Below are 11,827 nucleotides of genomic sequence, written 5' to 3' on the forward strand. Positions count from 1 at the left end.
AGCAGAAAAGTAGTAGAGACCATTAAGCTGAAAGTCGGCGAACAAGAAATCACATCACAACCTTATATCCGATATTTGGGAGTGATGCTTGATGCTCGACTCAACTTCAAACAGCAAGTGGAACATGTCAGTGCCAAAGCGTCAGTAGTGAGGGCTAGTCTCGCACGACTGATGCCGAACGTCGGAGGCCCAAAACAGAGCAGGAGGCTATTATTGTCATCAGTAGTCATATCGGTGCTCACTTACGGAATATCCATTTGGGCCGACGCATTAAAGACACAAGAATCATGGAGAAAGGCTGGACCAGTATATCGACTGAGTGCCCTACGAGTAGCTAGTGCCTTCCGCACTATATCAGAAGAAGCAGTGTGCGTCATTGCTGGAACCCTACCTCTTAGAGTTCTAGCAGAGGAAAGACGGGCCCTTTACCAACGAAAAAGGTCAACTGCACTGATCCCTGAAGAACTTAGAATTGAAGAACGGCAGAAGAGCATAGGCCGATGGCAACTACAATGGGATGCTGCAGAGAAGGGTAGGTGGACGCACCGTCTCATACCTCGGATCGACATTTGGCTTAACCGGAATCACGGTGAGGTCAATTACTATCTTACGCAGATGTTGTCGGGACATGGGTGTTTTCGAGAGTATCTACACCGCTTTAAGCACGATGACTTTTCGGAGTGCCCGTCCTGCCCAGGAGCTGCTGAAGACGCGGAGCACGTCTTCTTTGTATGTTCTCATTTCGATCCACAGCGTGAAGAACTGGAGAGGATCCTGAACCAGAGAATGCAACCAGATTCACTAGTAGAAGCAATGTTGTCATCAGAAGCTGCCTGGAACGCTACCAACACGTTTGCAACAGAAGTTCTTAAAGACTTGCGTTCCACCGAAAGAAAAAGAGCAAATAGCAGAAGATAGAAGGAAGGTAGTTAACACCTTAGCCACCAGAAGGAAGAGCAGTAGCTAGATCCTCCCTTCACGAAGTAATGCCTGACGGCGGTTTCCATGAGGGATTAGAGGAAAGAAGGAAAAGGGGTTTAGGGTTTAGTGGGAAGGTGCGTTAGTGTCGAGTTTTAGTATGACGCTGCGTCGAGTCGCCACATATCCAGGCCAAACAGCTATGCCTAGAATCCGTAAAAAGGATTCTCCCCCCTAAAAAACACACACACACACACACACACACACATACATACATACATACATACATACATACAGACACCGTGACAACCTCGCAGGGATAGTTAGGGAAGCTTCCTATGACCTTTAAACGTCGAGATCTGATGAAAACTCGATTTTTACAAAACGGGGTGAAAACAATAACTTCCAGATTTTTGAAAATCTTCGATTTTCTTAGCGGGAAGTTAAAAATGATTTCTGTCGTAACACCGAAATAGGTTTTATAAATTGATACCATTATTTTTCAAGCTATTTAATATAGCAAACTTCTTATCGTCTTAAGAATACCTGTTTAATTTCAGGAAGCCATCTTTGAGGTTCTTTAAATTTCCCACAATCATATGAAAAATATGTTGCTTAAACTAATAAAATTGTATTTCCATCAATTTCAGGGCTTAAATGACGTTGCAATTGGTGTTTCAAAAGCGCTGAATCTCATCCATGCATTCTGCCATGCTTCAACACCACTGAATGATAATTCCACACGATGTATATATCAAATTCGTTTAACATTTGGGCCAACCGGTAAAGCATCTGGAGCTGTTTTCTCTCTATATCAGTTGGAAAAATGGTGTATTTCGTTGTCTGATGAGTATGTTGGTTTTTTTTTTTATAGTAGCGTAGTACAGAATGGTCTAAAATTTCTTTGACATCAGGAAAACTTCGATGAAGACGTCGATCTGAGTATAAGATTCCTTTGTTATTTGTCAAGTCTTCGAGTAATTCACAATGATTTACCACTTTAATTAATCGATCAGATGCAACGATTGAAATTAAAAAAAACACAAAAGATTAAATAAGATTGTCAATTTCTTAATTTTTAACAAAAAGTCATGTTTCAATTTTTTCATGAATTTAAAAAATTCCAAATCAATAGAAAATTTTTTACCATAAGACGCAACACAAAATCTACTTTTGTATAATTTAAGTGAAATGTTGCACAACTTTACGAAAAAAAATTTTTAAATTTGATCTTTTGGCACAACTTTGTTTTATGATGAAAGCAAACTTGTGACCAAATTTCATCCACATCGGAAGGGGTCGATTCTAACTATTGGTCGATTTGACATGAAATGACCCATATATCATAGATACACTAATTGAGTGTGATTATTGATCAATAGTTTTGCGAGAACAGAACAATTGGATGATTCGAGTTTATAATAACATCGATTTCACACTTTAATTGTTTTATTTTCATTGAGCATTATGAAAAATACACTATTTATATCGCAATCATATTTCATAATGACAAGCGTAGACTAGAGTTAAAATTGACAAAGAGTTGTCAAGTATTTTGTATTAATTCCGAGCTTATGAATTAACAAAATTGTTATTAATACTGTATAACGGGTAACTTTTCGGTCCTCGTGTGCCGTCGAGGCTGAAGGCCGAAATAAATAACTTGGCTTGCGTTTTTCTTTATGCTTACTGTTGGGCGTCAGGAACTAGGCTCCATACTCGTCGTTTCGGTTGCTCCGATCTACGGTACTCTTCTTTGAGGCGGCGCGTCATGAAAGGCGCGACTTAAATTAATAGGGGAACGAGAAAACCTTAACCCGGGTTTGCACGTAATAAGGTGCCGAAATAAATAAAAATAAATTAAATTTATTTAATTTCAAATCAATAAGACTCTAAGCTTAACAAAAAAAAATAACTGATATAATCAGAAAAATAATTACTTAATAATAATTGGTTATATCCAAAAAGTAGTCGCCAACAGACGCCAGAGACCATTTATAATCACTAACTTTATTGATTAATTATATTATGATATAATAATTAATTCATTGTCACTGAAAATTACAATAATCACTACCTAAAAAAAATTCCAAACACAGCGTAAGACTAAAATTCCGTCGCAAAGAAACTCAGTCTCGAAAATAATTGGATTTAAAAAAAAACAATCATTCGTAGGTTAATAGATAATAATTAATTACGATCGTCGATTCGTCGATAATTCGCTAATATTAACAATAATCCTACTCGTAACCGTCACTCACAACCTTCCATATTATTGAAGTGAAAACTTTTTTTGCGCACCGCACACACATTTTTTCGTAGGTAATAAGTTAGGCGCTTATCCGTTAGGCGCTTACCCGCTTCGCTTGGCGAATTAAAAAGGAAATAAATTAAATTTTATGTTTCATTTTTATTTTTTTTTTTTCATATTTTCTATATCTCAAATTTCTTTTTTATATCTCATGTGTTTATAAAATGCAATGCTTTTAATCTGTTACATTTTGGCGATCCCGAAATAAGAACAATTCATCGGTTATGTGATCAGCGAATATATGTAAAATTTTTAGTCCGTTGACTGAATAGCTATATTTAATGTTAAATTTTGGAAACGTTACAATGACTTTTTTGCCGCTGACAAAGAGACGATTGTTGTAAGAAAATATTACTCTTAAGTAAGAAAAATTTTCAAATCCGTTGACCTTGGAGGCCATCCCGGTATTTGTCTGTGTCTCTTGAGATTCTATCAAATATTATATTTGTAGGAACTGTATTTGAAGAATATGAAATTTTTGACAATTATCTGTCCCGCACTCCTATGTGGGGGAGGAACTTCGTAAGATCCTATTCGAGATGATTTTATACATTATAAATAAAAGATTCCAACAAAACTTCGAGTCTACGAAAACTACACGGAAAGAACAATAAGTCACTGTACATCCTCGTATAGTATACTCCATGATATCTATAGTGAAAAAAAATTTCAGACTATAGTCAATATCCTTCAAAGTATACTAAATTATTTTTGGACTGTACTCCGTGAAGTCTCCGATTTAATCAATCAATTTTTCTGGTTATATCGCGTAAGATTTCACGGGATATAATCTGAAAAATTATTTCGTGTAAATTGAATTATACTCGGTTGAAATTTGGATTATGCCCACGGTGACTCCGCCATTTTTTTTTCTAGCGCCTGCGCGTAAAGTGCTGTTTATAATTTGTGAGTTATAGTCAATCAGCATATCGGACATTAATTAAAATATAATCAGTGAATTATGAGTGTGTGACTATTTATATATTTTGATATGTAAAAATATTTTTTTATTAGCTTAACATTTTTAAGTTCGAATAGTCTAAGAAAAGAACAAAAAATTTTTTAACCCCACACTATCAGAAAATTATGCTTTAATGCTCCTTAAATGTGCTTCATGTATGTAATAATTATTTAAAACAATATTTGACTAACCTAATATTTAAAATACATAATAGATATGATAATGCTAAGGACGCAGGCACTAGAAAAAAAAATGGCAGAGTCACCGTGGGCATAATCCAAATTTCAACCGAGTATAATTCAATTTACACAAAATAATTTTTCAGATTATATCCCGTGAAATCTTACGCGATATAACCGGAAAAATTGATCGATTAAATCGGAGACTTCACGGAGTACAGTCCAAAAATAATTTAGTATACTTTGAAGGATATTGACTATAGTCTGAAATTTTTTTTCACTATAGATATCACGGAGTATACTATATGAGGATGTACAGTGACTTATTGTTCTTTCCATGTATCGATTGGAAATGAGAAATTTTCATTGTTAACGCCCCTACAATCCCTTTTGGGGTTAGAATTCGAGAAAATCAATTTTCAGCTGAAATTGACATCGTACACAAAGATTCCTACCAAATTTAGAATCTGCAGCAGTTATAGTTTGAAAATTAAAATTTTAGATTTTAATACCCACCTCCGCAATCCCTATCGGAAGTAGAATTTTTTGGAATCCGTGTTGAGATGATCTCCTCATGACAAATGAAAGATTCCTAACAAATTTACAACTTTTAGAAGCTATATTTTAGAAATTAAGATTTTTTTTGTCATCACCCACCTTCGCAATCCTTATTGGGGGTGATTCGTCGTAAAATCCACTTTTAGATTATTTCTACACCACATGTAGAATATTTTTACCAAATTTGGAGTCTATAAGAGCTATATGTAACAAACGGTAGATTTTCATTATCAACGCCCTCGCAATCCCTTAAATGAACTAGACATCATACATGAAGATTTTCACCGAATTTGGAGTCTGTAGAAGTTACAGTTTGGAAATGAAAATTTTAGATTTTAATACCCACTTCAGCAATTCCTATCGGAAATAGACTTTTTTGAATCCATTTTGAGGTGATCTTTACATTAGAGATAAAAAATTTCTACGAAATTTAGAGTTTTTAGAAGCTATATTTCGGAAATTAAGATTTTTTATTGTTAACACTCACCCCCACGATCATTATTAGAGTTGATTCGTTGTAAAATGCATTATTAGATCATTTTTAAATCACATATAAAAGACCTCTACTAAATTTGGAGTTTATAGGAGCTATAGCTTGGAAATTAAAAATTTTAATTAATAACACCCACCCCCGCGAACTCTTGTGAGGTATGTTAAAATTCGTTTGTATATTATTTCTACATCTCTTAGCGTAAATTCCTACCCAATTGGAGTCTGTAGGAGCTATAGATTGAAAATTGAAAATTTTCATTGTTAATACCCACCCCCGCAACCCCCTGTGGATGGAATTTCGTAAAATCCGTTCTTAGCTGACCTCTACCCAGCGAAAGAAATATTCCGACCAAATTTCAAGTCTCTAGGTCTTATAGTTCCAGAGTGACTATATCTGTAGAAAGTCTCCTATATATATATATATATATATATATAGTTATATATATATATATATATATATATATATATATATATATATATATATATATATAAATATATATATATATATATATATATATATATATATATATTAGCTGTGACCCACCCGCTTTGCTGAGCGCTTTATAGAATTGCATTTTTAAATCTAGACTTGAAAGTTAATCGGAGTATTGTTTTGATCTACACAGATTCCAAATGAGCATTGAAAGTTTTAGTTAAAGTCATTGCAAGTCTCATAAGTAAAGTTGAAATCTGTCATGCTTTAAGTGCGAACAATTTTTCTGTTAGTTAAAATTTTCTCAGTGACATCAATTCTTCATCTAATATATAAAATTCTCGTGTCACAATGTTCGTTCCCATACTCCTCCGAAACGGCTTGACCGATTCTCATGAAATTTTTTATGCATATTCAGTAAGCCTGAGAATCGGCTACTATCTATTTTTCTAACCTCTAAGTGATAAGGGGTGTTCACCCCAAAAAATTTTTTTTTATTTTTTTGATAAAATTTTTTTTTTTTTATTTTTTTATTATGTGGCATCAAAAAATACATACAACTCTGAATTTGCACTTTTTTATCACCAACCCTTCCTTTTTAATAGTCATTTTCATAATTTTATCATTTTCTATCCCGCTCGATAACATCAATTATTATCACTTGGTAAGTTATCCCCTCCATGTGTCTACCGGTGTCACTTCTCACCCTGTAAACAGCACGGAGTAGGGATGTTACCTCTACAGTTTTCGGCTATTATTAGTGTTTATTATGCTTCAATCGTAGTAGTTAAACATTTTTACTATCTCAGTGTAACTCTCATATCAAATATATTCTCGAGTAACTTTATTATTTATTTATTAATAACTAATATTATTGAATATAGTTCATTATTAATAACTAATAAAATTATTAATTTTTAGTGTAAATCGCACGATCAGTTAATTAAGTGACTTACATAACCTCTAAAATACTCAACACGTGTCACGAGTTCCCGCAAAAAACGGCTATTGAGTTGTAAGTATAAATTATTTTTTACGTTTATTATAAAATCAAAAATTGTTCTTTCTTATTTATAACGAAAATATTGTTGGGAATGGTGAAAAACGAATTCGGTGAAAGTTAGATTTTTATTACAATTGGGAATTTTTTTTTTGTGTTTACTTATAAGAGCTCTAACTACGACAGAATTTTTTTTTTTCACTATTTCTAACAATATGTATTTTCGATATAATTAAGAAACAAAATTTTTCGCTTTCGTGAAACTATGTAATTTTTACATGTATATTTAATGTAATCGAAGATAAAATAAATGATTAATATAATAATTAAATAATTCAATCAGTTCTATTCATGTGTGTTTTGTATTGTACAGTGAACAATGCCAACAAAACGCAAAGGGGCCAATTTAAGCCGTGATACAAATAAATCTAGAAGCATTCGAAATAGAAGAGCCCAAAGAACCGAAGAACAAGTTCAGGAAGAAAATATTGGAGCGAGTGTGAGAATGGCGCAATTGCTTCAAGAACAATCAGACGATACACGAGCTGAACGCAATGGAGTCATGAGATTAGAACAACGACAATCACACCGTTTTAATGTCAATAGACGCAGAGCGAATGACCAACAACGCCAACAGGCACATCGAGCATTTATAGCTACATCATTTTTGCGTCTAGCATTCCAGTATGAGCCCGATATTGAATATTATGCTCATTCAAAAGTAGTAATTGGTGCTATGGACAAAGAATGCCCGTATTGTCATGCTTTGAAATTCAAAAATGAACCAGCCGGGATGTGTTGCGCGTCAGGGAAGGTACAACTACCTGTTACTGAAACATCACCGGAACCATTGAACGGTTTGCTTATCGGCACAGATCCAGATTCTAACGTGTTCCTGAAGTCCATTCGAACATTCAACTCATGCTTTCAAATGACATCGTTCGGAGCAACAGAAATAGTTCAAAATACTAATGCAAATGGTCAACAATACAATTCTACATTTAAAATCAGAGGCCAAGTTTATCATAAAATAGGCTCATTGCTGCCAATGCCAAACGAACCACATAAACTTTTACAAATCTATTTTATGGGCGGCGAGGACTCCGAAAGCGCACTAGCCAATCGGGTGGATGCACGTTGTGGCTACAATAACCTTGATTCATTCTTTGCTAGACACATCGTCAGCGAGCTGGATGCTCTATTGAATGAGCATAATGAATTGTTGAAAATATTCAAATCCCACATGCACAAATTAGAAAGCGATAATCACGCTATTGTTATTAATCCTGATAAAACACCAGCTGGAGAACACATTCGTAGATTCAATGCACCTGTTGCTGACGACGTTGCTGGAATTATGGTTGGCGATCGTACAGGTGCACGAGAAATTGTGATTCGTAGGAGAAATAATAATCTTCAGTTCATTGCTGATACACAACGTTCATATGACGCTCTCCAATATCCGCTAATCTTCTGGAAGGAACAAGACGGATATAGCATAAATATTAAACAACGAGATCCCGTATCAGGTACTTCATTTATTATGAATTTGATTATTACACTTTAAGCAAAACAATTAAATTATTAAACGCAATTTACTTAAATTAATATTTATGAATATATTATTACAGGAGCCGAAAAAAACAAGAACGTTAGCTCGAAGGATTATTATGCGTAAAGATTGATGATTAGAAGCGCGCTGGATAACGTCATTCTATGATTTCGAGAGCTTTGTCAACAATTCATGGTCGACATGTACGCGAAGATAGAAGGCGAACGACTACGATACTTACGATATAATCAACTCAAGCTACGTGTGGAAGAGTACATTCACTTGCGAGACGCTATTGTCAACAACGCCGGCGCCACCGAAATTGGTAACTCTGTCATTATACCATCATCGTACGTAGGCAGTCCACGTCATATGCAAGAGAATATACAGGATGCTCTGACTTTCGTGCGTGAATATGGGCGACCGTGTTTATTTATCACGTTCACATGTAATCCAAAATGGCCAGAGATTACATCTTCGCTGTTGCCTGGCCAAAATGCAATACATCGTCATGACATTACAGCACGTGTGTTTAGACAAAAGCTGAAGTCATTAATAAATTTTATTACTAAATCACATGTATTTGGTCCCACACGTTGCTGGCTGTATTCGGTTAAGTGGCAAAAGCGATGATTACCTCATGCCCACATTTTAGTTTGGTTAATCGACAAAATCCGTCCTGAAGAAATAGATAATATAATTTCTGCAGAAATTCCCGATCCGTCTACTGATCAATTGCTGTTTGATATTGTTACAGCAAACATGATTCATGGCCCATGCGGTACTTTTAATCGTTCATCGCCTTGCATGTCAGATGAAAAATGTACAAAAAATTTCCCTAAAGATTTTACTAACGATACAATCACAAATGTCGACGGATATCCAATATATCGTCGAAGGAATCCACATAATGGCGGACAATCATTTATTAAAAACATCAGCAACACAGACATTGATATTGACAATCGTTGGGTCGTGCCATATTCGCCCCTGCTGAACAAAACATACAATGCTCATATTAATGTTGAGTTCTGCAGTTCTGTTTTTCACACGGACAATTAAACGTTGCATGCTCTCGAGTGGGTAAACCATCAAGTTTGTTTGTATTAGCTAAAGACAGGCTAACAAAAAATATTGTTCACGCTGCAGCATTAAGAGATTAATATTATGTAATTAATTAATTATATAAATAATAATTTCTTTTTAATAAATTATAACAATTAATGTTTGGTGTTTTGTTATTTTTAAACAACATTCCTTCATCATTTACAGCGCTCCAGGCCTTCTTTACATATATTCAAAATCCTTATACACTTCCAATAAGTTAGAAATTTTTTTTCGACACTAGAAATTCTCCAGAAATTATTCACATGGCAAAACAACGTTTGCCGGGTCAGCTAGTAGAAAATAAATTTAACATGTTTTTTGTGAATTCTATTTAAATAAGTAGCCAAATTAATTTTTCACATATCTAGTGTTTGAAAATTGCATTCATTTTGAGACACTGCAAAATGTCCCGATTTTATCAGCGTGGCGAACTACCACCCGAAATTTCCGTTACCGACACTAGCTAAATTAATGTGTAGTCCCCGTGAGGTCACAAGACGACACGAGGAGGGGAAAATCAGCTACGAGCCTCAAAACCTGAGCATTAATCGACACTTCGATCTATCCCCCGGTGTCAACCACGACGTTTGATATTTCTTAGTCAATTTACTACTCAACCACTATTATCACTATTAGGTGATTACTCACTTAAATTTATAAAACTAACGACTAAAACCTACTAAAATTCTATTAATAGTTTAATACTATTTATCAGAAATATTTTATATTACTTCTATTAATTTTATTATTTTTGCATTAGGTGATTATTCACCACGTTTATTACTATTGTTTAATTATTTATAACACTAAGTTTAATTATTCTATCCCTATAGATATTTTGTAAAATTACACAACCGAAATACCACAAGTTTATATTAAAAGTGCTTATTTTGTGTAATAAAGTTAAGTTTATTGTTATCACCGCTATACACTATTACTAAACTACCACTATTCACCTATCTATTTACTACGACTATCTATCTACAACCTGCCAAAGGGTCAATCAAAGACGAAGGATCATCGTTGCAGTTAAAATTTGTAAGTAAGTAAAATAAATTAATTGGCACGCGTGAGAACTTCTGTCTCAAACTAATAAAATCATCTAATGACAAACACACTCATTGGTTCACGGGAGCGGAATATCCCAGAGCAGCGAATCCTAATTTTTAGAAGTTTAGGCGATTATTTCTTATCCGCGAGATTTAATAGTCTAAATAATTAAATTTTTAAAATAAGCAAAAATTTAGTATTTCAATTTTAATCAGTTACATTCCCGTGATACCGCAAAAAGAACAATTTATAAGTTATGTAATCAGCAAAAATAACATGTATGTAAAATTCTTAGTCCGTTGACTGAATTACTAGATGTAATGTTAAGTTTTAGAAACCTTACAATGACTTTTTCCCGCTGCTGAAGAGATGTTTGTAATAAGAAAATTTTTAGTAAACGTTATTGAAACTCAATAGACATGGCCTAAATTTCATGTTTCAAAAAGTCCTAGTTTATAAACAACAACATTTTTAGTAGGTTTTATAGAAATCTAACTACTTTATTTCATGGAACCAATTATCATAACCAAACACACAATCAGCATATAAATATCAATTTTCAACACTTAGTTCACCAGACATAATTAGCTTTTTTAGTAGCTAAGCGGGGACGGCTTGGCTCTCTGATAAAGTAGAGCCCAGTAGAACCGACATTGGATTTCTACCTTATCGATCATTGTTGGCGGATTTTCTGCGATATCGATGGTAGGTTTTTGTGTTCTTTTTTTACCGACTGCTGGGGATTAGCATCGATTTGGTGATCGATTTTTACCGTTGGGGATTTTCATCGATTTTGATCGACTGTTGAGGGTTATCATCGATTTGGTGATCGATTTTTACTGACTGTTGGGGGATTATCATCGATTTGTTGATCGATTGTTTGGGGTCAAAATGCTACCACCCCAACAGCAGAGCTGATATCTTTACTGTGTATCAGCTTTGGTGTTGATATTGGTGATGATATAATAATATAATAATAATATTTATTACCAGTAAAAACAGATACATAAAATACATAGTACAAAAAAAGTGAGTACGCATTAATATCTGACCTACAGAAATGTTTTACATCTGTACATAGGACTGGAACAGTATACATAAATCCAAGAAAAACGTATAGTTAAACAACATAGTGATACTTATTCGACGATCATAAACTGTTTTATATTGTATATTGATTTGTATTGAAGTTATAGCATAGTTAATATTATTCTCAATCAAAGCATGATACATTATTCTCAGATTTTTAACTTCCCGCTAAGAAAA

The 11,827-nt window shown here is 34.1% G+C and overlaps 1 protein-coding gene across 1 annotated transcript; it reads left to right on the forward strand.

Moving 5' to 3' along the window:
• The first annotated feature begins 6,854 nt into the window (after nucleotides 1–6,854).
• Nucleotides 6,855–9,358, forward strand: LOC123268108. The gene is made up of 3 exons (XM_044732989.1): nucleotides 6,855–6,867; nucleotides 7,226–8,381; nucleotides 8,484–9,358. Exons 2-3 carry the CDS (start codon nucleotides 7,232–7,234, stop codon nucleotides 8,528–8,530), a joined length of 1,197 nt encoding a protein of 398 aa, XP_044588924.1. The 5' UTR covers nucleotides 6,855–6,867; nucleotides 7,226–7,231; the 3' UTR covers nucleotides 8,531–9,358.
• The last annotated feature ends 2,469 nt before the right edge of the window (nucleotides 9,359–11,827 follow it).

Source organism: Cotesia glomerata, linkage group LG6 (assembly GCF_020080835.1).
Source record: "Cotesia glomerata isolate CgM1 linkage group LG6, MPM_Cglom_v2.3, whole genome shotgun sequence".
Lineage (NCBI taxonomy): Eukaryota > Metazoa > Arthropoda > Insecta > Hymenoptera > Braconidae > Cotesia > Cotesia glomerata.

Excerpts from the sequence above, each read along its gene's own strand:
- LOC123268108 (XM_044732989.1), top strand. The coding sequence starts at position 7,232 with ATGCCAACAAAACGCAAAGGGGCCAATTTAAGCCGTGATACAAATAAA. Across the intron at positions 8,382-8,483 it reads ACAACGAGATCCCGTATCAG|GAGCCGAAAAAAACAAGAAC; the intron begins GTACTTCATTTA and ends ATATTATTACAG.